Below are 27,971 nucleotides of genomic sequence, written 5' to 3'. Positions count from 1 at the left end.
TCATATAAGTGAATCATACAGTACTTGTCTTTTTGTGACTGGCTTATTCACTGTCTCAGTCTTTTCAGGCTGCTATAACAATACCATAGACTGTGGCTTATAAACAACAGAAATTTATTTCTCACAGTTTTGGAGGCTGGGAAGTCCAAGATCAAGGTGCTGGCAGATTCGGTGTCTGGTGAGGCCTGCTTCCTGTTTCACAGGTGGCCGTCTTCTCTGTGTGTCCTCATATGGCGGAAGGGGAAGGGATCTGTGTAGGGTCTTTTATAACAACACTAATCCCATTCCTACAGGGTCTGCCCTCATGACCTTCTCTCCCCCAAAGGTCCCACCTCTTAATACCATCACCTTGGGGATTAGCCTTCAATATATGAATTTGGAGGGAAACAAACATTCAGTCTATAGCATTTACTTAGCATAATGTCCTCAAGATTCATCTATGTGATTGTATATGTCAGAATTTCCTGACTTTTAAGGCTGAATAATAGTCCATTGTATGTATATACCACATTTTGTTTATCCATTCACCAATGGATGGCCACTTGGGTTACTTCCACTTCTTAGCCATTGTAAATAATGCTGCTATGAACATGTGTGTAAAAATACCTCAAGACTCTCCTTTCAATTCTTTGGGGTATATACCCAGAAATGGAGTTTCTGGGTTGTCTAGTATATTTTGTAACATATCTGGATAATGAGCCTTCAGTCAGAAAATCTGAACTTCCCAGGACCTCTCCCTTCCCCTCAGTTTATCCTGGCACCACGTAAACGTCTCTCTTCTTTTTTGTGTGTGTGTGTGTGAGGAAGATTAGCCCTGAGCTAACATCCTTTGCCAATCTTCCTCTTTTTGCTGAGGAAGATTGGCCCTGGGCTAACATCTGTGCCCATCTTCCTCTACTTGATATGGGATGCCACCACAGCATGGCTTGACATGCGGTGCATCGGTCTCCTCCCGGGATCCGAACCTGCAAACCCCGGGCCACCGAAGCAGAGCGCACAAACTTAAGTGCTATGCCATCAGGCCGGCCCCTAAACGTCTCTGTTCTGAATTTTTTGGTCCAGCTCTGGCTATTTGATTGTCCTCATAGGTAGTCCATGATTGCCAGAGTGCTCAGCCTTCGAGCTATAGCTTCTTCTCCCATTCCTCCATCCCTCACAAATTCTGTTGGTCTGTCTCTCAGATGTCACAGACAGTAGCATGACTCCTCTTTCCTGTCCAGATGCAAAACCCAACAGCGTACATGAAGAGAGGGCTTAGCAGCGTTATCTGTAATCACGAGTTGCATCCACAGGAGCGTGATGTTAACCTTATTGCTAAGGCTTCCACTTAAGGAGGGCTTTTTGTACCAGGTACATGGGCACTTTGCGCACGTTAACTTCTTTAGTCCTAACATCCCTGTAGGAACTGTTGATATCCACCCATTTGACAGATAAGAAAAGTAAAGCACCGAGAGATTAAGTCATCCGCCCACACAGTGTCCCATAGCCAGAAAGACACAGAGCTGGGAGAGTATCTAGATGATGGAGGTCATCATCCTGCTCTGTTCTTCAGAATTCAGGACTATGTTCAGAAGTGGGGCTGGGGGTGGGGATACTGCTTAAAGGGGCAGTAACTGAGTGACCCACCTGAAGAGGAGGGACGACAGTGGAATGAATCCATGCCAAATGTTTGTGGAAGCACGGACTTCAGGAGTGAATTGGGATGGTTAGCTCAGAACAGGTTGGTCCTATTGAAAGGCCATTTTGTGAATGAGAGACTAGAATGTTCTGGGTTACGGAGGTGATGGAGATCAATAGGGGAGGAGACTTGGGTTCAACATAAAGAAAAATGTTCTCATCACAAGCTGTGAGTTCCCTGCCCCTGGAGACGTTAAGCATAAGATGTAGAGCCCTGCAGTGGGCATGTCAGGGTGGGTGAAGCCAACTCCTTCCTGCGCCTGGCTGCCTGGGGAAGCCTTGCTGGGGCGGCTACATTGCCTAGCATGGACCATGGGCGATTTACACAAACCACAGTCAGGCAACTCCCTCTCTCTAGCCTGCTCTAAATGCCTCAGACCTCCACCCTCTGACTGTGAACCTTCCCCTCTGAGTGGCAAAGGCAGTTTTTTTAATGAATGATTTCACAAAGTGTGGCTGTCTTCAAGGAAACCATCCCAGGTGAAAAAAAGGTCAGTAAACAGAAGAAATGTTTCAGAGTGACGCTGTCTCAGACGCACACTAACCCTAAGATGAACCCTTTTCCTTTCCACCGATATTTTAATTATTTTTTTTTCCAGAATTCCCATTCTTCATGGAGATAATGCTGTTAAAATGTCTGCTCTCCTGTGAAAGGGGAAAATGTTATAACTATGTGGTCTAAAGTCCTACATTTGCTAGGTGGCCTCAAGGCCAGGATTCTTGCCTCCTTTGCCAACATTCTCTTCTCCCTTTATTCATAACACAGAAATTAGATTTGAGCTGCATAATTGTTTATTAGGTAATCAACGTCTCAGGCTCTTGCTGCATGAAAGTTTATGAAAAGAGCCATTGCTGCTTCTGGCTCACTGCGTGCTGCCTCCCTAAGAGCTGTGTTCCTCACCCTGGCAAGACGACTTTAGATAATATAGGCTCATTTACAATGTTGTAATAGTAGAGAAATTTAAATTCGTTGGTGAGTCAGTAACTGAGCTCGGACATTTTTTTTTCCCTGATTTCTTGTACATTCAGTGCTGGTGAACCTTTATGGGCTGAGTAATGGTTTTCTTGAAACCCTTTTTATTCCCTTTCTTTTTTTCCCCCACCACTAACCCTTCGGTGCTTGGCAGCTCAATGGATGTGGGATTGCCCTCCAGGAAAAAAGGTGGGATAAAATGCTTTTGGATAAATCATCCTGCTGCCTTGGCTTCTCAGCGCAGACCGGGCTTCTATGTGCGTTTTACTGTCTTCCCCGACTCTGTTCCACCAAGTGTGTATTCACTATAGGATTGATGGTGTCTTATTTCCTGCTCCACCCCCGCCCCGGTCTTGTTGCAGAAGAGAGACACCTGAGATCATTTGGGGGCATTGGACATAGTGTAGGAGCACAGGGCCTGATTGCTTTTGTGTGGGGAGGAGAAATCGTCTCCAAGCCCCAGTGGAAAAAGGGACATTAGAGAGAAGATGCTGTGAGGTGCAAGGCTTTATGACAACGAGCCCATAGTTAAAGCAAGAAGCAAGCTGCACTCTGACTTGGCAGTCTGTGCTGAACTTTATAGAAAATTGAGTTAAGCAGACTCTGTTCTCTAGAGAACGATTCTGCACCTCTTTTACCAGAGCAGCTTCTGATTCAAGAGTAGACAACTTTTGAGGATGGTACTGGAGGCACCTATGATTAATTCAGAATAATAATTTCAAAATTATGGAATAAGATGCAGTGGCCTGATTGCTCAAAGGAGGTTTATCATGTGAGAATTAATATATTTAAACTTGACATAGTGCATCATTTCCTCTCAACCGTTTAGGATGATCACAGTTCCTTGAAGAAGTTAACAGTCCCCCACAAAATCATCTTCTCTTTGAATTTTCCTTTTCTAATTTTACTTTTGACAATTATATCTTTATGGTTGACTAATATGTCTCCATATCTGCAAGCACAGAGGAAAATGTACAGCTGAAAGAAAAACAAATCTGTGTTTACATTTGATTAGCTAACAAATCCCTCTTCTGTACATTATTTCAGGCATATCCCACCCAGTCCCACGGGGTGTGCATTATAGATGCAGAAACAGAAGCTCAGAGAAGGTGAGGGTCTTGGTAACATATTATGGTGAAATGGATAAAGCTTTGGGGTCATGCAGAATTGAGTTCAAATCTTGACCAGGCATGCTACTGCGGATTTAAATTTGGGCAAGTTAGCTAATTTCTCCGAGCCTCAGCTTTCTCATCTGTAACGTAGGGTCTGATATTAACACCAACTTCACCTGGTTGCTGTGAGGACCAGATGAAATGTCTCGGAGTAAAATGCTGGAACATAGGAAGCTGGCGATCAACGATAGCTCTTCCTCCTGTCAGTTCACTTCAGGGAGTGAAAGGGCTTCCTGAATTGACCTTCAAGGAAGGTCTTGGAACTCAAGGTAACTTTGATGGGTTTCATGTTCAAGTAGATTAAAACCAGGAATTAGAAGCCGAGGCTCCCAGTGCACCAAGAAAGAAAGGCACCGCCAGATTAAACCAAGATGTTTAGCATTCTTTCTCCATTAGAATTCGGAGCCATTAGTGATATAATAAAAAGTCTGTCGCTTTTGCAACGGATGTGTGGCGCGGAGAGTCAGCTTGCAAATCAGAGTCTGAATATTGTTTGTTAAATCAGGAGTTAAGGTTGAAAATCATCTCCATATCCTTCCTCTAACCTTGCAAACATTTTGAGGTGTAACCTTGACAGCAAGACAGGGTAGTGTTTGTTTTTATTAAAAGGTCTTTCCTGTTCTTTGTGTGAAGCCATTCTCTTGATCACAGCAGGGCTGGATGAAGGGAGATCAAAACAGAGCAGGAAAACTCAGCCCAGGGCCACCGCCAGCATCCTGATTTCTGTACTAGTGCACTTTCACTGCCCCGATGGTTAGCAGTTTTCTCTCTTGCTGGTCTTTTTAAGACAGGATTGGCTTTTTTGTGTTTGTTTTGTTTTGTTTTGTTTTGTTGTGAGGAAGATTAGCCCTGAGCTAACATCCAGTGCCAATCCTCTTTTTGCCCAGGAAGACTGCTCCTGGTCTAACATCCATGCTCACCTTCCTCTATTTTATATGGGACACTACCACAGCATGGCTTGACAAGTGGCGCGTCGGTGTGCGCCCGGGATCCGAACGTGCGAACCCCAGGCTGCCGAAGTGGAGTGCACACACTTAACCATTGTGCCACCGGGCCGACCCCTTGTTTTGTTTTTTTGATTGGTTATTGAGGAATTATTTTATATTTCTTTTTTTGTGTGTGTGTGAGGAAGATTGGCCCTGAGCTAACATCTGCCAATCCTCCCCTTTTTTTTTTGCTGAGGAAGACTGGCCCTGGGCTAACATCCATGCCCATCTTCCTCCACTGTGGGACGCTGCCACAGCATGGCTTGCCAAGCAGTGCGTCAGTGCACGCCTGGGATCCGAACCTGCGAACCCCGGGGCACCGCAGCAGGGTGCGCACACTTAACCGCTTGCACCGCTGGGCCGGCCCCTATTTTATATTTCTTAACAATTCAAACTTGAGCATATACCAGTTGTTGGTGGGGTTTTGAGAGTTATTCTTTAATTGGACTCTGGGCATTTGCAACAAGAGCCTCAAATTTTAGATAAATAAATACAGATACATATGTGTAAATACTTGTATGTATATATATATATATATATATATATATATATATATATATATATATATATATATATACTGTTTTTGAAATTGAGGTAAAAAATATACATAATGTGAAATTTCCCATTTTAACTATTTTTAAATGTACAGTTCTGTAGTATTAAGTACATTCACACTATATATAGTTTTAATTGTAGAATTTAAAAACTTAAAATGATATTTATGCACATCTCTGTATGTCTTTTATATTTCACAGTGATTGTAAAAAAAAACCCTCCAGGGAGAAGGGGCATTGTTTCTCATTGTTGCTCTTGTGTCTGTACTATTGTCTCCCACTGGGGGCCTTTGACCTCCTCTGGCTCTTTCCTCCCTGTCTTCAGACTTACTATTGGTATGCCTGTTCCCCCAACCCTTTCTTCAGCTGTCTCCTTTCCCCTTTCTGTGCAGTGGAATCTTTGGAGTGTTCTATAGACAGCTGCCCCTTGCATTTTCCAGTCAGTTAAGTATCTATTCAGAAATCCGTTTCTCTTCCCTATGCCCCTTCAGTTTCTGTTCTCTTATTTATGATGAAGCTCTGGTCCTCCAGTCTGAACTGCTTTGAGCCCCTCAACAGCCTCTTCTACCCTGGCCTCCTTTCCATGATTCAGCTCCACATTCCCACATTGCCTCCCCTTGACCATACCACACCCTTCTGCACACACACAGCTCAGGTCTCTATCAAAACTAGATTCTTCTCCAACACCGGCTTCTAGGTTCTCTGTCAAGTCTCCTTTGGGCTGTAGTCTATCACTTACCCTCCTTAGCCTACCTCACTCATCTGTGTTTGTTAGGTCTCATCAGATCTGAACCTGTTGTTAGAACCAGCCCAGCTTCCTCAGTGCATGTCACAGGCATGCACAGCATGCCCCAGCTGAAGCAATGGTCTGTATCTGTTTCACTCGTGCCCCTCAGAAGGATTCCTATCATTTCATTTAAGTGCTTTCTTCAAGCATGAAAAATGGAATGTTACTATGATGGAAGTTTCTAGAAATGTATTATTTCATCTAAAATATGCACCAATCAAGAAAGACTGAGGGGGGCCGGCCCTGTGGCTTAGCGGTTAAGTGCGCGCGCTCCGCTGCTGGCGGCCCGGGTTTGGATCCCGGGCGCGCACCGACGCACCGCTTGTCTGGCCATGCTGAGGCCGCGTCCCACATACAGCAACTAGAAGGATGTGCAGCTGTGACATACAACTATCTACTGGGGCTTTGGGGGCAAAATAAATAAATAAATAAAATTAAAAAAAAGAAAGACTGAGGGATGCAAAAATGAACTGTCAAAGTCCCACCACATGTTTCCAGTCACCTTCTATCACCACTCCATCCATCCCCTGGCCTTTCTGACTTAAATTCAGATAACATGAAACTGTTGTGTAGGGTTAGTATTCAACCTAAAAAGCAAGCACTTAAGGAACATTATTTAAATATTATCACAGATGTTATCATTAAAGGTACCACAGATAACAGAACCCTTCAGAAGAGAAAACTACAACCTTAGGATTTAGGGGAAAAAAACACTCAAAACAGCACAGCTGCCAGTCACCCCAGTATCTGAGAGGTTGGGGATGTGTTTTGTAATAATTTTTTATCAGAAAATGATTTCTTTTTCCTTTCATGTAGGTAGTTTACTCCTCTCTTGAGTGAGACTTTCAGTCTTAGACCTGGATTTTTTTCTTTGGAAGCACATCTCCGGCAGACCAGCGGGGCCGCTATGACTCCTGCTGTACAATCAAGAAAAAGAGCCACTGGCAGGAAACAAGGGCTCCTTGCACATGAAAATAGAACCCAGATTGCACCTGGGTTCATTGATATTACTTTAACACTTTGGGGTTTATAAGTAAGGTTTGTGGAAAGAGGAACAACAGATATGTCGTAAAAATACGTAATATTAGGTTAATAGTTAACTATTAACTAATAGTTGTTATTAGTTAACAACTGGCCTGGTAGGCCAGGCAGAGTGCTCAGGCCTCTATCAGCCCTTCCCCCTCATTTGGGTGAGAAGAGATCATTAAAATCACCTATTCCTATGTATCCCTTTCCTTTGACGTTGCTGGAATGTTCTGTTTGAGAGTATAAATAAGATCACCCGTGTGAATTCCTTATTGTCATCACTTCACACAGACAAGTGCACGTTTTCTGGCTGTGAGCCTTTTTCCCTTTCCCAGACCCCTGCTATCTCCACCGCACATCCTGGTCGCCTTAGGAGAGGGAGATTCTGCTGGGAGTCTTCTGGTTAACTTGTTGCTCAGGGCCAACGAGCCCACAGGGAGAGCCACTTGGTGAGCCAGCTCATGGAAGCCGGCACGTACACCTTTGGTAGCTCAGATGTGCCGGTTTTCAGCCGAGAACATGCTTTGTGTCAGAGATGCAAGGGTCTGTTCTCAGTAACAATGCAGAGCTGCTCCCGTGGCACGAGGAGTACGTTGTAATGAATCCCTTGCACCATGTGTATGCTCAGTATAAATTAACATCAGTGGTTTCATGTTATATTTTTATTTGAAGTACAGGAAAGGCTATTTACCGAATTGCACTTGTAGAACATCTAAAATTCATGCTTCATTTAAAATACAAAATACAAATTGTAATAATTACTGTGTGTCAGAGACTTATTCAACTTACAAGTTTATTAATTGATCCTTCTTTTTAAGTCTTTTATGGGCATTGGAATACATTTTCCCGATACCACAGCATAGGAACATTTAACTTCTATGAATTCCACTCTATGGCTTTGGTAAAACAAAAGAACAATGTAGTTTTCATTCATTGTGGCCCCTGAAGAAACGGCGATGTGTTCCAACACTTCAGCAGTTGTGGGCTTAAGAGATAGTGGAGTGTTGATAGTAGAGTGTTGCGTAGTGTTTTCATGCGTCTTCTAAGAGACTTTCAGGGCTACTGACTTTAGAACCTGACCTCCAGGGCCAGCCCCGTGGCTTAGCGGTTAAGTGCGCGCGCTCCGCTGCTGGCTGCCCGGGTTCGGATCCCGGGCGCGCACCGACGCACCGCTTCTCCGGCCATGCTGAGACCGAGTCCCACATACAGCAACTAGAAGGATGTGCGACTATGACATACAACTATCTGCTGGGGCTTTGGAGGAAGAAAAAAAGGAGGAGGATTAGCAATAGATGTTAGCTCAGAGCCGGTCTTCCTCAGCAAAAAGAGGAGGATTAACACGGATGTTAGCTCAGGGCTGATCTTCCTCACAAAAAAAAAAAAAAAAAAAAGAACCTGACCTCCAAGTAAGATGAGATGCCACTATATTATAAAGTCTTCATACTTCCTTATTCAATTCTAGCAGCTTGGTTTTTAACTTTTGTTTTATTACACTTTATTTCTGTCCATTTTTTTCTTACCAAAAAATAATTTAAAAGTTTAAGTGACTGCTTTTCTGGAATTTGTAGATCAACTTTATTCCCCTGAAAACCAAGTCTTAAATTTATTTTAATAATTCCAGCGAGCTTTCCTAGACCTTTTCAAGGACAATATGCTATCTAACTTGGAATGACTCAGCTTCTATGAGCCTAGATCTCCACATCTACAAAATGAGTATAATGAGGCATGAAGGCCACCACATCCTCCAGCTTACGTTTATGGTGTCACTCAGCAAGTGTTTATGGTGTGCCTACTCTATGCAAGACTATACAAAAATATAACAATTGGTCATGGTTATTTTCTAGAGCTGTGCTGCCCAGTACGGTAGCCAGTGGTCACAGGCAGCTATTTAAATTTAAATTAACTAAAATTAAGAATTCGTTTTCTCCATTGTACTAGTCACATTTCACATGCTGATAGCCACATGAGGCTAGTGGCTACTGGACTAGGAAGCATGGATATAGAACATTTCCATTGTCACAGAAAGTTGCTGTTGGGCAGCTCTGTTCTAGAATATTTCAGTTCCCTAAACATACATTTAAGAGGTTTGAGAGGGAAGTAATGTAGAATGTGTTCAGACTTATGTTCTTGGTGAATATGAAGATTTTACATAGTAGTAGTTCAAAAATGATCAAAGATACTAGTGTAGACACCAGGCTTTGAAAAGGAGCTTTATGAAGATGTTAAGCAGTTGTGACTAGTACAAAACGAACAGTCACTATTTCCAGAATAAGCCTTGTGTTTGCTGCCATTCACACCTTGACTAGTGCCTTTCTCTTTGTGTGGAATAATCTTTCCTTTCATTGCTTATTAAAATCTTTCGTGTCCTTCAAGTACCATTCAAACACCTTGCCGGTTTTTGCTGATTTCTGTGCCTTCCCCTGCAATCTGTTATCTCTGGCTTTTTTTTTTTTTTTTTTTTTTAATTTATCCCCCAAAGCCCCAGTAGATAGTTGTATGTCATAGCTGCATGTCCTTCTAGTTGCTGTATGTGGGATGTGGCCTCAGCATGGCCGGAGAAGCAGTGCATCAATCCGCGCCCGGGATCCGAACCCGGGCTGCCAGCAGCGGAGCGTGAGCACTTAACCGCTAAGCCATGGGGCCGGCCCCATCTCTGGCTTTAATAGTAACATTTATGCAGAGCCTTTATCACACTGTCTGTTCTGTCGTACTTGGTTATTGTATAATTGTCCCCACTCCCTCAGAAGTTCTTTGCACACCATGACATCTTGAAAGTACTTGCCATAGATGGCTATTTATTCACTCAGCAGATGTTTTTGAAATGCCTACTCTGTGCAAGCCACTATCCTAGACAGTGGAGATAAAAGGATGAAAGATGTGGCAAAGAAATCAATTAGTAAATATTTACAGAGCCAGAGGAGAGCCAGGGCTGATTAATGCATCAACACTCATAATTTATTTTACCATTTTATTTGTTTCATAAAAACTATCATTTACCACAGAGCAGTATATGTGAATAGTATCAAGTTCAGGTCAAGATCATTGGACTGAGATTAGCTTTTTTTTTTCTTTAAAGATTACACTTCTCCCCGAAATCGACCAGAGAGGCAGCAGGAAGTTACTTGCCTGCTGACAGAATATAAATAGATTGTATGCACTGGGAGCTACCTTATCAGGGCAGTTCTTAGTTTTTATATTAGACCCAAGAGATATGTTGACTGAGATATTCTTTTTATTTATTTCCTTGTACATTTGAGTGGAAAAAAAGTTGTAGTAGGAGTCGCAAGAGGACTTTGGTCTTGGGACTTCTAGCTGCACAAGCGGATGCACTTTATTTATGCAGCATGGAGCTGTGGGACACACGCCCAGGGTGTCGATGGTGCATTCTCTTACTCATGTCAGACGGCATTGTACCTGTCGAAGCCGTCAGGGAGAGCCTTCATCTTCTCCAGGGGCGACGAGGCTGGGGCTGGGGCATCAGAAGCGTGGAATGCCAGTGGGTAGGTAACAGTGCCTGTTGGGAAGTGCGTGGCTGGGGCACTGAGGGTGAGGAGGGAACAAGGCTTCCCAACTGGGACTCGCTCACACTGCTGGCCCCTTCCTGCTCTCCTCTACTGCGTCTGTTTGGGTCATCTGTCATGTAAGTGGTTGCAGTTTTCCTACAGAAAATAAAACTACAACTACACAGCTCACAAAATCAGCCTGGCACCTGCTTGAAATTCCCCAAACACTTTCAAATCAACGTTAGAAAGGAAGGCAGTTTAGTTGTTGCAAAAAATATGTAATTCCTCATGCCCAAAAGAGTTGAAAGCTGGGTCTTTTTTTTTTTTTTGTGAGGAAGATCAGCGCTGAGCTAACATCCGATGCTGATCCTCCTCTTTTTTTGCTGAGGAAGATTGGCCCTGGGATAACATCCATGCCCATCTTCCTCTACTTTGTATGGGACGCCACCACAGTATGGTGTGACAAGCAGTGCATCGGTGCACGCCCGGGATCCAAACCCGCGAACCCTGGGCTGCCGAAGCGGAGCGCACGTACTTAACCACTTGCGCCACCAGGCTGGTCCCGAAAGCTGGGTCTTAAAGAGCTATTTGTCCCCCTCTGCACACAGCAGCATTATTCACAGCAGCCAAAAGGGAGAAACAACCTAAGTGTCCATTGATGGAGGAATGGATAAAGAAAAAAGTGGTATGGGGGCTGGACTGGTGGCATAGCAGTTAGGTTCGTGCACTCCACTTTGGCGGCCCTGGGTTCGCAGGTTCAAATCCCGGGTGTGGACCAACGCACCGCACTGCTCATCAAGCCATGCTGTGGTGGCATCCCATGTGCAACGTGGAGGAAGATGGGCACAGATGTTAGTTCAGAGATAATCTTCCTCAGCAAAAAGAGGAAGATTGGCAACAGATGTTAGCACAGGGCCAATCTTCCTCACCAAAAAAAAAAAAAAGTGGTATATACATGCAATGAACGTGCAGGGGGGACACTGCCTGTTTCCTGGGACCCACTGTTACACTGCTTGGGGAACACAGTATCCTGAGAGCTGCCTTCCCCTGACAAAGCATGGTCATTGTGCTTGCTGTGTGGGTGCTAGAAATACCTTCCAGCGTCCTATTAACTTTTATTTCTTAGAAAGGGTTGCTCCTTGCAGGCATTTATTGACCGACAGAGGAGATCACGTTAGCTTAAGTGCAGTGTGGATAGCAAGCACTTCAGTGCCCATCAACATATTATGCTGATGAGTGACAGCTAAGATTCACATTAGAAGTCCTCTCTCACTGTTGCCTTCAGCACATCACCACCTGAACTTTCTTACAATCTTTTGTGACTGTTGCAGCGCATGGAATCCTTGCTTAGTCAACAGGAAGTTCAGAAATACTCCTTCATTTGTTCAACTGTATATTGAGGGTCTACTCTGTACTCCGGCGGCTGTCTTATATCCCACTTTCAGGTGAACAAGAGGTGGTCCTCCTTTTCTTTGCTGAGAGAGATTCACCCTGAGCTAACGTCCGTGCCAGTCTTCCTCTATTTTTTTAGTCTGTGGGCCGCCAGCACAGCATGGCTGCTCACAGAGCGGTGTAGGTCCTCACCCAGGACCCGGGCCTGGACCACTGAAGCTGAGTGCGACGAACTTAACCACTAGGCCACTGGGGCTGGCCCAAGAGGTGGTCCTCAACCTCAGAGAGTTTAAGGGCCATTCTTTCTTCTTCGGCTAATATGAACGTGAAATCTTTTACATAAGAAGTTACCCTCAAGGGTCTCTCTCTGGCCCAGCCTCAACTTTGCACTCATGCAGTAATTCTTTCTACGGCATTCCTGTCACCGTACTTGGCTTATACTAAACTCTGCTGCAATGGACAGGTCACTATTTAGTGAGGCAGCTCTGGCTATGATAGCTTTTCCTTAAACATTAGGCTAAAAATTACTTCTTTCTCATTTCCTTCCTTGCTTCACATTCTGCCTTCCTGGAAAATAATGATCATCTCTTTCCAGAGTTTTCCTTGAGAAGGTGGAGATTCTTCTCCGATTTCTCCTATGACATGGTTTATAGAAGGCCCCTTGCCCTCTAGTAGGTTTTGGTGTCAGAGTTTGATCCTGGACTGTTACCATTTGAGGGCCATCTGTGCACCCTAAGATAGCATGAGCTTTGCTAGTAGCCCCTCATTGCCAGGCCCTCTTGAACCTCTGCTCCTGTGTAACACCTGGGTAAGAGCATTACAGGAGCATCTGGACAGCAAAGCAAAGAATGCCTACATGTGCTTGCGGAGGATCAGTGCAGGCTTCCTGGAGAAGCTGGCCTTTGAGGTCGGTCTTAGAGAGCTCAGGGAGTTTTAGCAGAGGTTGGTCTTTGAAGATTACAGGGAAAGAGGCTTTATGTGCAGGACCTAGGAGGAAATTTTAAGATACAGGGACTTATCTAGTGATGCTTCAGAGCACATGTCCTGCAGATGCTTCAATGTCAACACCAGATTTTGTCCTTCAGTAGGCCATGGGAAGATGATGATTTTTGAGTTTTTCTTACTTAGGTCCATTTTAGGAAGGTTAGACTTGCAGTAGAGTGGAGGGTGTATTAGAAGTGAAGAGACCGCTTAGGAAGCTTTCAGGGAAGGCCAGACCATTAGCATCTCAACCAAGAGCACTTAGAAGGACTTAGAAGGATGTTTTTCCCCACATCCTCACCTACACTTGATATTCTTATACTTTTTGGTTTTGCTAATCTAATGGTGTGAATTGATTTTTCATTTTAATTTTCCTTTTCTTGATTACTAATGAGATGGGGCCTTTTTTGATATGGTTATTAGTCACTCCTTTTGCCCAGTATTAAATATTTGTCTTTTTCTTGATTTGTGGGAGGTTTTTTATTCATTCTAGTAACTAATCTTTTGATTTTTATTTGCATATATCTTCTCCCAGATTGTTCCTAATCCTTTAACTTTATTTATAGTATCTTTTTTTTTAATACAAGAAGCTTTAAATTTTGATTTTTAATACAAGAAGCTTTAAATCTATAAATCATTTCCTTTAGGGTGTATTCTGTTGTTACCTTGTTTAAGAAATCCTTCCCTGCCTTAAGATCATAAAGAGAGTTCCCAATGTTTTCTTTCAATATTTGGAGTTTTGATTTTGAAGGTTATGCCTTTGTTCCATATTGGCTTTATGGGGGGCGTGGCGTGAGGGAGGAATCTAATTTTATTTCTCTCCAGCCAAAAGTCAGTGGATAGTCAGACTTTTCTCTATTTGTGCCATTTTTACTATATACTATCCCTGCTGAGATATCCTTCTGGGTTCTTTCTTATCTTCCATTGATTAATTCGTCTAGTCCTGGGCCAATACCACATGGAATTAATTAACATAGTTTTGTAGTATGACTGACACCTAGTAAGGCAAGTCCCATATCCTTGTTGTTTTGTCTCATTTACTTTAGAGGTTCTTACCTATTTCTGCTGTTACTCTTCGTTATGAATTTCAGAATTGGTTAGCAAAGTAACCAAGGTGCTCTTGGGGTTTTTATTGGAATAGCATTTAACTAATAGATTAAGTTTGAGAGAACTGACGTCTGTACAATATTGAGTCTCCTCATCCATGAACAAAGTATTCCTCTCCATGGATTCAGACCCTCTTTTACGTCCTTCAATGAAAGGTTATAATGACTTACACCTTCATTTCTTTTTTATTTGTTGAAACGTCCAATATTTAAGTTCTGGACCACAGAACAACTCTACAGTAATAAAAACTAGTAATGAAAACACATTTGAAAGCAGTTTGGGGTTCTGTCTGATTGGGAGGGTGCAACTAGCTTTTATTTTCTGCTGTTGGATAACTCTCCTTCCTGTATATATCAACAGTAATTCATACAGATGTACCATTTGCCATTGCCAAGCAAAGTCTATGAGGCAGGCCACGAGAGACTTCTGCCCCTTGGTTGACATCCATTCCATCAATGGGCACTTGGTATGGCAGCTGTTTACTGACCAGTAAATCCACTAACTGTATCATGCCTGTGTATTTTCTACCCACAGTAAAATTATGAACGATTTTGTCCAGTGCTTTGCTTACGTTAAGAATCGCGTTATCTATGGCATATTCCTTTCCCAATGAACCCCTCTTGTTTCTTAAGATCACGTTTACTATTTTGCCAGCAATCTCCATCCAGATTTTCCATCTAGCATTATAGAAGATTTTCCATCCCTCCCCCACCACACACACTTATTTGCCCATATCTAGTCTTCTTGGATTTTTGCCATTCTCTATGATTTCTCATAATTTGCTAAAATGACACTAGATTCAATCTCTGATTTTCTAGTAAAGTGATTGATCACATTAGCATTTATATTAAAATTTCAGCACATTCCTGCTCACAAAAAAATATACCTGTTCTTTAGTATTGTTACGTTCTCTGGCGTATAACTTGAGTTGAGACTCACTTAAAAATCAGCACTAAGTATTTAGTTAGGAGACTCTTGTTCTGACTTATAAGACCATTAAAAAGCATAGAACGAACTACATCTTTTAAAAACAATGCAATGGATAAAAATGATTAACTAAATAAGCAGACTCTGAATTGGCTGAACATCTGAGGCTTCTTAAATGCTAGTTGATCTCTGATCTGAAAATTTCATACTTAAAGGATGATAGAAGGAGGAAAGAGTGTTTGCTTCTCAAATGCCATGGTTGCTCTGGAAGGAATTTTAAGCAATTACAGAAAATCTCACTAAGCTTTTTCTTAATTCTTTCACGAGATTAAAGTTAATGATTTTGTTGTCATTTGTGTTTCTGCAGCTTCCAATTGTAGAAAAGATCAGAACCATTGCCCAGGCTGTGTACGGAGCCACAGATATCGAACTCTCTCCTGAGGCACAATCCAAAATAGATCGTTACACGCAACAGGTAAAAGTTATACTCTTAGGAAAAAATCCACCTTAGGCTCTTGAAGTACTCACCTTGACTTGAGGACTGACCAAGTCTCACCAGCTGAACTTGGCTTGATCTACTTTATAGTCTACAGAGATTGAGTTAATGTCCTTGGGTAGAACGTTCTGGTGAGGCTAGATACCCCCTGATATGTACACCATTGACTTCTGTGGTCATAAATGTGTGTAGTATGGGTGGTATCCCTATTTTCTGTGGTGTGTGGTCTTCAGTCCCTCCTGCTCAGCCAGATACATTGAAACCGTCCGTGGATGTGCAGCTGTGGAGTCAGATTTAGATGATCTGTGGTGCTTGCTCTTCACTGCAGGCCTCTTACCACCTTAAAAACGTCAGCATCGCGCCAGGTTAGGCAAATAGGAGAGCGGCATATGAAGATGGGGATGTTTGGTGTTCTTTTTTGTTGGCTTGGTGCTGAGATTGTCCACCAAGGTTGAAGGCCCCATCATCTTCCACCTCTAGAGAGTGACAAAGCCAAGTCGACAAGCAGTTTCAAAGGTGGCTGTGATTCAGCAGCGCGAGTCTAGTCCTATAATGGTCACGTCTAAGGGACTCCGTTGTAGCGTGTTCAGCTACCCTGACCAAAATGACCATAGCCTCGAATGCTCTATCAGTTTGCTGTGATAAGATAAATAGATCAAAGCATTTCAAGAGCTTGCTGGCCAAGGAGCTTCATTAGGAATATCATTGATCTCTATATTTTTTAATTCCCGAACTCCTAAATCCTGTTTTTAAATCATATTTAATATTTTTTTTAAATATGACCAGTGCCAACCAGAGTATTCTCCCAGGTTTGGTAAGATAGTCAGCACCTCATTTTTTCTGAGAATTTTCCATCTGTGCTCTTGGCTTTTGCTTTAAAAAAACAAATGTTTCCCAGACATTGCTCTACACACTGGCATTATTCTGCGGTGAAATTTTCACTCCTGTGCAATGAAATGCGTGAAATAAGGTCATTGTCATGAGTTTTTTTCCCATGAAAATTTCTTTCTTTTGTGAAGTAATATAGTGATTGTATATGGCATATTGGGTTATTTTTTTTAATATCTCTACTGGCAAAATATTAAATTGGCAAACCTATATCAGTTCATAGGTATTATTTCGATATCTGATGCATCTCTGAAACCCAAAATTTGGGGCACCACTTCTGTAGAGCTATTCTGATTGTTCCCCAGGAGAATTCTGATCAGTATAAATAAGAGTATTACAGCATTTCGAAGAGAGGATCGCCCCACTGCCCAATTGATAATACTCTAAAATCTTCCAAATAGTTTTAAGTTGAATCATAAGAAATTCTGCATGGGTTACCTCTGACGATTGCATTCCTTTTCTCTCTGTCTACCAAGGGAATGTTCCTTAAAAGTTCCATGTCAAGTATGTGGTCGCCATTAATTAGCAAAGTCTCGAAAGGGGCACTATGGACCCTTTAATGGAACCAGGCTGCGAGGACACTGTCCTTTTTGTGAGACACCGCATGTGACTTCATGCCCTTTCACCTTTGGAACTCTGGGTCAGGCGTCGCCTTTGGTCCTTAAAAATAAGAGGCTTAAATGGTGACCTCATCTTAGTTCATATAATGTAATCGCAGATCAAATAGCCATGATTCATAAACCAACACAAAGAGACCCTTTGCTTCCTGACGGCCTTCCAGAATGAGCAAACAACGTGACTAAAAGCCTCATTCCGGAGCCTTTCTCCAGATTACCTTTCTGAGTCCCGGATATTAATATCCTTGGAAAGTGGTTTCTGCAGCTGCTGCTGCTTCCCCTTTGCCTGAAAATAGCCCATTTTCCCCCAAACACGCACAGAATGCTGACTTCCCTTAAAGAGAATTCTCCAAAATAAATAATAGGGCCCCTCAACCTGCCAGGTGGTGATCACATGGAGATGAGGTTTTGTTCCATCTTTTGCTCAATGAACAGGTAGTAACAAGCACTTCATGTGTGCCTGGGTCTGAGCCTCTGGGCTTGTATGGCGTGTAAGTTAAACCAATACAGGAGACTAACATTTATGCTCAATGAACACATTTCCTTTCCTTTCTTACAGGGTTTTGGAAATTTGCCCATCTGCATGGCAAAGACCCACCTTTCTCTGTCTCATCAACCTGACAAGAAAGGTGTACCCAGGGATTTCATTTTACCCATTAGTGATATCCGGGCCAGCATAGGCGCTGGGTTCATTTACCCTTTGGTTGGAACGGTGAGTAACATTTTCCAGAAACCTTCTCCAGTCTGTGTTGTCACGATGCCTAAAATCCTTATGCTCTGCCAACGCTTTGCAAATCAGGTATTGGGAAGTAATGATGGTATTTGCTATTTTTCTAAACACTCTCTTCCACCGTAAAAAACACATCTGCCATTTTGGTTTGGATTTTTCTTTTTTTTTTTTAGATCATGTATTCAGGATCCCTTGAGTCATAAAACTGATTCCCCTCATAGAAAACAGAAGGGAATAACTTGGGAGAATTCAGGCTGCTATTTGAATGGTCGAATGGCTTAGTATAGTGCTTTTGGACCTTTTTCCCATCATTGCACGCAAAATGATAAGATTTTACTGCAGTGGGATAAATGGAGTTGACTGCTCGTATCAGATGGGACCAGCCCAGCCCCCCAAGAGCTCAGTGTCTCATCCTCTGCCCTCCTCCTCAGCACATCACGTGGCAGGCTCTGCCTTGGAAAATGAGCGAATCACATGATTTCTCATTTTTGACATTATTATGATGGGACTGCGTTGCTATGGGGTGATTATCATGTTATTTCAGGTTCTCTATGGGTAGAGGGGAGATAGCAAGGAAATGAAAATTTATCAAAGCACTTAAAATCCGTGATGGTGGGCTTCATGCATAAAATGCTTCGTTACAGCCACACAACGATTATAGCCTTTCCTTGATAACTGTCAATGGCCGAAATTTGACTTCTCCTCATGGGAATGCTTCTGGAATAGATTTAGAACAAAGAAGTTCTACGTCATCATTAGTTGATGTGGTTACAGATTGATCCAAACCCCAACAGGAAGCATTATAACAATTTTTTAATAAACCACGTGGCTCTCTTGTTATGTAAGCAAGCAATAGATAGGCCAAAAGTGCATAAAAAGTACATAATTCTTGCCTTGATATTTACACGTTTCATCTAATATTGGGCAAAACATTTTCAATAAGTGTTTTTTGAATTCTTACAGCATGTGAGGCATGGGGGTACTAAGAGGATAAGTGTGAGGAGCATATGTTTGAATAGCACAGAAGCATCTAGAACATGAGGTGTTGAATGCCCTCAGAGCACAGGGGAGGCACCAGCTAGTTCATAAAGTGGTCACCCTCCGACTGGGGAAACAGTGAGTTTCAACTCAATGGCACAGAAGTCCATGATGTGCCCTGCCTGGGCTGGTGTGGTGTGGCCAGAGTTGGACAAGGGTGGGGAGGCTGAGAAATGGCATTGGGAAAGCAAGACAGGGCCAAGCTTTAAGGATCTCAACTGCCATCGTAAGGATCTTGGATTTTATCCTGTATGCACTGGGGAGTCACTATGGGATAGTTTTTGTGTTTGTTTGAGGTTTTTTATTTTTATAAGAAGGAAGAGAACAATGTGGTCTGATTTGTATTTTTAAAAAATGGCTCTGGCAGCAATGTGGAGAATGTTTAGAGGGAAGAGAACCAGACTCAGGGAGCCAGCGGCTAAGGCCAGAGATAATCAAGGCTGGCACTGTGGCAGCAGAAGTAAATGTGGAGAGAGAGACGAATTTGAGGCATATTTTAAAGGTAGTCATCTACATGTGGGGTTCATGGAGTGGGACACATCTAACTCGATGACTCTGGGTGGTGATGCTCTCAGTCGTGGAAGGAACACAGGAGGAAGGCAGATTGGTAGGGCCAGAAATAGTCTGGCTTGGACATAGACAACCAGAAGGGTTAACAGGATATATAGGATAGTCTGTGGATCTATTAGAAATACAGGCACAACACACAGAAGAAAGGAACAGTAAGGAAGGAGGCCTTGAGAGTTTTCAGAATATAGATGTAGGTGGACATGGGACAAGGGGCGAAACCAGGATAAGCACGAGGGAAATGAGAAGAGAGTAAAGGACGATACTCTCAAAACATCTACATTTATGAGCCCCGACTGAGAAACGGGAGCCCTCCTAGGAGTCTGGAAGGAACCATCAAAGGCATGGCGGGAGACCAGGGAATTCCACAGGAGCCCTGGAGAGAGCTTCCGGTTGGGGGAGGGGTGGCAGCAGTGTTGGTATAAGGAGAAGGGTCCAAATAAAACGGGAACTGAATGACATTTTGGAAAAGATACTGCTGAAGGTAAAAAATTCAGTGGGAGAGGACTAACTGCCAAGGGGCACGGGGGAACTTTTAGGGTGATGAAATACTCTGTATTTTGATTATAGTGGTAGTTCCATGACTGTATACATTTGTCAAAACTTATAGACCTACACACTAAAAAGGGTGAGTTTTATTGAATGTAATTTAATTATGCTTCAGTTAACAAAAATGGGTACTGAGAAGAGCTTGCTTTATATTCCTTAGAATGGCCTCAGCGATGGCAGCCCCGTGGTGCTAAAGATCTCCTGGGCTTTGGTTGGTGGAGGCCTTTGCTTAGGAGTAAGAGCACAGTCAGGTAGTGCAAACCCAGAGAGCCCGGACCACCCAGAGGGATGAGGGCCGTGAGAGTGCCCAAATGGAGGATGCAACAGGGGGCGTAACTGAGGAGAAAATTAGCCTAGTTCACGATCTGTCCTGTCTTGTCCTGTACAGATTTGAAATCTTGCAGTAGTTCACCCAACAAATTCATTCATTCATTCATTCAGCCAATGTGCGTAAGGCACCCTGCTCAGTGCTAGGAAAGCCCGGAAATAAAGAAGCTTTCTCTACTTTAGGCAGCTTACAGCTAGTGAATTAACAAAGAAAATGGTTTGGTATAAAAATAGTGAATCCATAAATAATGCCTTAACTAGTTTCTGAGCATTTAATCGTCATTAAATAAAAATCATAATATAATTTAAAATCTTTGTGGTCACTAAACACATACAGGCTATGAATCTTCCTCCATCCCAGCTAACACCACCACATCCACAGCCATGAAATCCAGTTCTGGAAAATCATAATTCTATCAGCCACAGCTCGCATGTGAACACTGGTCCATCCGTCCGTCCGTCCCTCTGCTCCTCTTTGACGTGTGACTATTAGAAGATGAATGTGTGGAATGGTCCTGGAGGGGCGGCTGCAGGCCCGCTGGGTTTCCTGAAGAGAGCCCTCTGGGGCAGTTATGGTGTCTCCACACCAGGCCACGGCAGTGGACGTCAGTGCTCTGTGATGAAATCCTCCAGAAACAGTCAAGTGTGAGGATCCAGGAAGGAAGTGGTGCTTGAGTAAGGAAGTTCCTGGAGGTCAGGAAACCGTCGCATGGAGGCGATGGCCTCAGAGGTCTGCTTTCTATGACACAGCAGGAAGCTGCGAGTGTGTCAGGCAAACGCACCGCTGGAGGCCAGGATCGCCTAATAAGGGCTGGTATTTACTTTTACTTGACCCCATTCTGGGCCCCGGCCACAGTCTGCTAAAATGCTTCTAACATTCATCACCCGTGTGGGAGACACAGTGTAGCAATTTCCTGCAGAGATGACCGAGGGAAGAGGGAATGGGGACAGTGGAGGCACTGGCTCCTGTAGGTGGGAAAATTCTAACATAATGAATCACCCTTACTCTTAATCACTCAACGTGTGCTTATTTGAGTGCCTTTGAAATATGTACTCATCTATCCACTCCAGAAAGAAAGCCCAAACTGAGACCTCAAAGTCAGAATGCCCAGTTTTCCTGCAGTGTCTATTCATTCATTCATTCATTCATTCATTCATACCTACAGCATGCATGAGCTGTTGTCAACCACGTGGAGATGAACAAGATCCAGTCCTTCCCTCCCGGGTTTCATGATAGTAAATAAAACCATGCAAGTCCAGAATGCTGTGGGCTTTACAGCAAAGGAGAAATCCCCTCTTGGTGTGTCCTCAAGGGAGGCACGCCACTCTGGCTACCTAGTAGGTCTAAATGTGGGGAATCTCAGCACAAACAAGTCCTTCCTCAAACAATACACATCTGCAGCCTCGCTGGCTGTGAGAGATCATGTGGTGAAATGCTGGAGATTTCAGGTTTTTTTCCCCGCCAGATGTAGCTTTCTAAATATTTACTTTTATCCTCCATCTTCACTTACAGGCCAAGGTTTTCTACCATTCAATTATTTCATCATGTTCTGTTTAGTTACTGCTTTAATTGGCATTGATCACCACAATAAAATAATAATGATAATAAATATCATTAACTGGTATAGACCCTTCACTCATACATTTCACTTCCCCATGCTGTTGTTGTTTTTGTTTTTTTGTGGGTTTTTTTGGTGAGGAAGATTGTTCCTGAGCTAACACCTGTGCCAGTCTTCCTTTATTTTGTATGTGGGTCACCACAGCAGCATGGCTTGATGAGTGATGTAGGTCCAAGCTGGGATCCAAGCCTGTGAACCCGAGCCACCAAAAGAGTGTGCTGAACTTAACCTCTACCCCACCAGGCTGGCCCCCCATGCTGTTTTTATAGAAGCACCTGGTACAGGGATTTCTCAGCTTATGGCCATCTAAGAATTTTGCTATGATTTTTACATTCGTTGTCAGTGTTTTCCATCTTGCCGTAGCTAATTTTTTCTTCCTAAAATAACTGTCTTCATTCCTACTACGCTCCGTGTGTTCTTTATATGACATTATACTTATATGTTCTTTCCAGCATATTATTGAAAGCTACAAAATAGTACAAGATTCCTGACCAGCCCCTCACCACTTAGTACATCTCCCTGTAAGAAACAGTTGAGCAAATACAGATCTTTGATGTGGAGAGAAAAGAGCAAATTGTTTTTAAGATTTTCCAACTCCGTATTCTGCAGATCACCCTGCTATGTTATGTTTCCAAAATTCTTTCAAACCTTAAGGTTTACAGTGTTCAATAAACCTAATAGCTTCTAAAACTTTTCCAAAACAATCTCGTGCCAAAAAAAAAAATTTAGTAGGTGGTCTTCATCTTATGGTCACATTGTTTTGATATTGTCTTTAAGTTTCTGTAATTTACAAGAGCTGTTTAATCATTTGGCATAAATTTCGTCACATAAAAATATTAATGTGTAAGCAAAGCATATGAAATGATATTACTGAGAAGTAAATTACATTCCATATAGGAAAAGACGCCAAAATGTTAACATCGGGCTGTGATCGTACGAATAGTTTTTTTCCTTTACTCTTCTGCTTACTGCAAATTACTACACTGAGCATATGTCACTTTTATAACATGCGAATACAATAAATAGGGAAGTGATAAACTAAAAGTACTTGGAAAAAAATGTTTAACTAGGGCCAGTCAGTTGCAACGGAGTCAGAACAGGTGTACGGCAGGTGGAATCACCTTGCCCATCCTAGCTGTCTTATAGTGTCTTAACACGTGAAAAGTTGGGACACCAAGGAAAGGACAAAAGAGCTAGAATGTTCCTATAAGAAATGCACTCCTGGGGCCAGCCCGGTGGCATAAGCGATTAAGTGTGCACGCTCCGCTGCAGCGGCCCGGGGTTCGCCGGTTCGGATCCCAGGGGCGCACCGACGCACTGCTTGGCAAGCCATGCTGTGGCGGCGTCCCATATAAAGTGGAGGAAGATGGGCATGGATGTTAGCCCAGGGCCAATCTTCCTCAGCAAAAAGAGGAGGATTGGCAGATGTTAGCACAGGGCTAATCTTCCTCACAAAAAAAAAAAGAAAAGAAAGAAAAGAAATGCACTCCTGAGCGTGGTTTGTCTACTTCCATCTAATGTTCGCTAGCCCCAGATTCTGCTAAGGAAATGCAAGACAGTTTGTCCCCTGTTGATTTGTCCCAGAGCTCTGCTTGCTTCCTATTGTCAGGTGGAGAGAGGATGAGGAGCTCCTTTCTTCTCACAGAGCTTTCTGACACAATGAAGCAGTGTCAGAACAGTTGGCATGGCGAGGTGTCCCACTCAGCGTGAATTCCTAGCAGAAGTTCATTTGAAGTGAGTTTTCGGTGTATCGGACTGTTTTCCTTTGAAGTCACATTGAGGCAGTGAGCCAGGCGCCTGAAGAGCTTAGGAGTCTTGGGCCGGCCCGTGGCTTAGCGGTTAAGTGCACACGCTCCGCTGCTGGCGGCCTGGGTTGGGATCCCGGGCGCGCACCGAGGCACTGCTTCTCCGGCCATGCTGAGACCGAGTCCCACATACAGCAACTAGAAGGATGTGCAGCTATGACGTACAACTATCTACTGGGGCTTTGGGGGGAAAAAAATAAATAAATAAAATCTTTAAAAAAAAAAAAGAGCTTAGGAGTCTTCTTGTAGACGTGAGGTCTTCTGGAATGTGAAGTCGTCTTTATTGACAAACATAGGGTGTAAAATTAGGGCATGATGGCTGTTAAGGACAAGAATCTTGGCTAGCATCTTAGGGTGAAGCTGTCTCGCGCTTCACCCAGAAGGAATTAAGACACCTTACAGCGTTTATATGGTGGTGAGTTCCAGCTGGAGCATTTCCAGCGGGCAGAGTGGCTGCTTGAAACTGTAGAGAAACAGACTATTAGTGCTTTCGTCTCAGACTGATGAGGACAGAAAGGCATCTTGGCTGGGGGACTGTAGGAGGCAGCGGGTCAGAGCTGCGGGCCTGTCGGGGCAGTGGTTCTCACTGGGCGGTTCCCTCCCCCCCGCCCCTTCACTTGGGTCCTTGCAGTCTTTCTGGAGCAGAGGCTGCGATCGTGGGCACTGCAGATGGGTGTATGTGTCTTTTTCTCCTACCGTTGGTCTGGCCTGGACCCGTTGCAGCGTGGAAGTCTGTGCAAGGAAAAGGGACTAACAGATCAGCCGTAAATTAGCAAGCAATTTACTTAACGAACGAACCCTGGCGTGGCCTCCATTTCCACTCTGTGTGACCTGACCCGGCCACACCTCTACCCAGGTGCACCCCTGACGGTATCACTGGCTTGACTCTGGAAAGCAGGAAACTGCTGATCGGCTTTGGGAAATCGGTGATGTCATCCACAACCGATGCTGGGTGGAGAGTTACCGGACTGGGGCAGGAGGGGTGGGGGGGGCTGGTGAAAAAGAGAGCCGTGGCCCCACCCAGCAGAGTCAGTGCCGCTGTGTTCTTTCTCACGTTTCAGTTAAGCTCCCTTTGATTTCCGTTCTACTCCCTCTCCTGTAAAAGTATGTCCTGAATGTTTAGTTTCCGCTGGATCCGATTCAGGTCAGCGATGGAGTTATTCCCGAGCTCAGTGAGGATGTTTTCTCCTCGGTGTACCCGCCCCACTTAGGGATGCATGGGTATGAACCGGCTTCACTCGGTTAGGCATGATGGTGAATTATTTCAGACCTTGTAGGTTTAAATCAAATGCATTACTCCTCACATTTGCCAGAGATTTATGGCCAGTTACATAGTGAAAAAAATTAAATATTCACTCCCAAAGCTGCACTTTAAATGAAATGGATGAGCAGTCGTGTAGTAAAGAGCTCACCTTCATGCGGAACCCTGTTAGCCCAGAACATCCCTCAGAAGCTCAGCATGAGACCTGTTTCCTACAAAATCACCCCCTCCTCCATTCTCCCTTCCCTCGCTCTCTGCTTTCCCTACCTTCTCACTCCTGCCCCCACAAATAATAAAGAAACTCTTAGTTTATTTTTTAAAGTTTCTGCAAATGGCCTTCGCATCTCCTGAGCTTGGTGCCAATTAACCTGACACCTGAAATAAACCAGATTGGACTCTGTACCTGCTTACCAGCCGCCCCTCCCCTTCTGGCGTCACTCTCTTGTATGTATCCCTGTGTCCTTTCACTCTGTTCCTGGGGATCTGATCAATTTCCTCTTCCTCACCCAGCCTGGGTCACTGTCCCACTCTCTTCCTTATCTCCACGTGGGGAATTTCCTGCTTTCTCCCAAACATTCCAATCGTTTCCCTGGCCCAGGAATCCACTCACTTCCTCTTATCCTGATGTCCCTACAGCAGGCCCGATGGCTTTGTGACCACGCCTTCCTCCCCAGTGTCCACAGGAAAGCCCCACGCATGTCTGTCCAGTTGGAGAGAAGTCGTCGTGTCTTTTCAGCATGGCGTGCTTAGGGGAAAGGAAGGTGACCAGCAGCATTCTCAATTTCCAGAAACTATTTATCATTGACGAGACAGAGGAAGCTCAGCGACTCATGAAAACCTTTACGTCTCCATCACATAAGGTTATCTAGGTCCAGTCCCTGTGTTTCAAGAGGATTTTTTCTCCTCTGGTTTGCCGCTAATTTGTTTTTAACATAAATATAAAATTACCGTAAATGAAATCAGCCTCAGCTGGGGAAACGTGCTGAGTAATAACGTTGCCAGATATTTCTATTATTGAGTTAAATGCTTTTTAATTGAGTTAAATTTTTAACCCCCTGCTATTAATCCCCATGTGTTGGCTCTGTCTTTCTTACTTTTTACAAATCTGGAAAAGGGTGCTTGTAATGCTTAAATGTCCAGCCCTACGATCGGCACATTGATCTTTGTTTTCTCTAGGGACTGGTGAAATATTGGTCCATGCCTCTTCCATTTCCATCTACATCCTCCTTCTTTTCTCCCATGTTTAGTTTGGATTCAGAGCATAAAATTGATAATCAAGACACACCCCAGGTCAGAACTTCTGCAACACACCCATAAAACCATCTGGTATTCGTGGACCTTCTTTTTATTCTGTGCCTCTTGGTTACATTCATTATACTTTGATATCCTAGTCTTTAGGAACAGGCATCTAATCAGAAGCAGCTAAGCAGTTTAAGCAAGGGAAATAAAATTAATAGAAACCAAAATATCAGTTTTCAAATGAAATAGCCAGGGCACCCTCAGAGTCAGTGTGAGGGTTTAGTGGGACAAATAGAAAGAGAAGCTAAACTTACAAGAAAAATGTCACACTTTAAAACTGGGATCGTAATTTGGGGGAGAAATATGATTGATCATATCTGGAACTCATGGCAGTTTACAGGCTTAACTATATATGTGTTCATTAAATTATCCACCCATGTGTATCAGATTAACTGTTAAAATAAATAACTAACATGTTATGTATCCCTATAAAATATTGGCGATAAACTGCTTTTGAGAGAGTTGTTTGTCCCTGACTTTTTTCTGGGTATCATTGACAATTCAAAGCATTTTATACCAGTGAGTGTAGCCAGATCTAATTAAATCAGGGAACAAGTGTGAAGTAGGTATTAGTGAAATAATCTGTGTTGGGTGAAATGATCAGAGGGAGGTATTTATAAAGTCCTTGGAAGACCCAAAATGAAAATTCATAGCCACATTGCCAGCCCCCTGGAGTGCCTGCATTAAGTATGCTCCCCAGGCCATTTGTAATAAAGGTCCCACAGTCTACTGAGGAGGAAACCACGGGCTGAGAACATAAATTGCTGAATCCATCATGGACGTCAGTCTCCTGTTTGAGACTCAGCCCAACTCCAAGAACCAGCTCTAGAGAGTGTAGGACCCGTGAAAGATACTTACCAGGCTTTGCAGCTTCCCAAATCCGTGATCCAATTCCCAAATTTATCTGCATTTCTCCTCTGAAGGCAGACTTACTCAAGCTCCAGAACCTTCCCTCAAGACTGGCGTTGTGGAGATGGTGCCCCTGTGACACTTCCTCACCTCCAAACACTCCATCTCACGCTCAGGCACATCCCTAAATTTGTGCTGCCGGCTCCACCAGCTAAGATTTATTGTACTTACTTCCGTTGAGTGTCTATTCCTTTACCAAATCGCTCTGCCCAGCAGCTCCTGTTAACCAAGACCTCCCCTGAGTAGGGACCATCCGGTTCTCTTGACCTTTCCACAGTTGGAAGTCCAGCCTAGAACATACTGTTGGAGCCAAGTAAGTGTGGGGTGGCCTGCCAACTCGGCAGAGAACAAGGGAACCTTTAAGGAGTCCTCTGCCAGAGGGAACTCACCCGCACTAGAATCCTGGCTCAAGTTCCAGTCTGCAAAAGCATGTCTTTTAAGAAGCTAATAGGACAGGCTCAGGTGCCCACCAGTCTCATCTGCTCGTAACTTCAACCTTTCGGGATCAGTGCTGTAGCCTTTCCTGTCGAACCAGCAAGACTATAAAATCAGGTGCAAATATATTTTTATTAATGTGCTTAGATATGCACTTACAGAGCAAATATCCCACCAAATTGTGTCACTTGGCAGTATGGCCATTTGTGTGGAAAGCGCTTGTCCACGTTTTATATCACTGTATCTCAGTCCTCATGTCAGTCTGCATCAGCATCATCATAATAACAATATTAATGGCTGTTCTTACCACAGGCCAGACACACTCTTCCAAATGCTTTATGTAGAT

General features: G+C 43.5%; 1 protein-coding gene across 4 annotated transcripts in view; it reads left to right on the top strand.

Annotated features, from left to right (window-relative positions):
• Positions 1-27,971, top strand: part of MTHFD1L (methylenetetrahydrofolate dehydrogenase (NADP+ dependent) 1 like) — a 209,955-nt gene that overhangs the window by 140,347 nt on the left and 41,637 nt on the right. For 3 of the 4 annotated variants that reach the window (XM_087425142.1, XM_087425144.1, XM_087425145.1), the window contains 2 exons: positions 15,453-15,560; positions 17,646-17,798. In XM_087425142.1, the coding sequence (XP_087281268.1) occupies positions 15,453-15,560; positions 17,646-17,798 (261 nt within the window). Of the gene's footprint in view, positions 1-15,452; positions 15,561-17,645; positions 17,799-20,634; positions 23,310-27,971 lie in introns of those variants that run through there. The other variant, XM_087425143.1, reaches the window with a different exon arrangement.

The sequence above is a fragment of the Ceratotherium simum genome, chromosome 38 (assembly GCF_057802395.1).
Source record: "Ceratotherium simum simum isolate JZ-2026a chromosome 38, ASM5780239v1, whole genome shotgun sequence".
NCBI lineage: Eukaryota > Metazoa > Chordata > Mammalia > Perissodactyla > Rhinocerotidae > Ceratotherium > Ceratotherium simum.
Note: the sequence above shows the minus strand (reverse complement) of the source record. Positions and strands in the feature narration are given on the sequence as shown.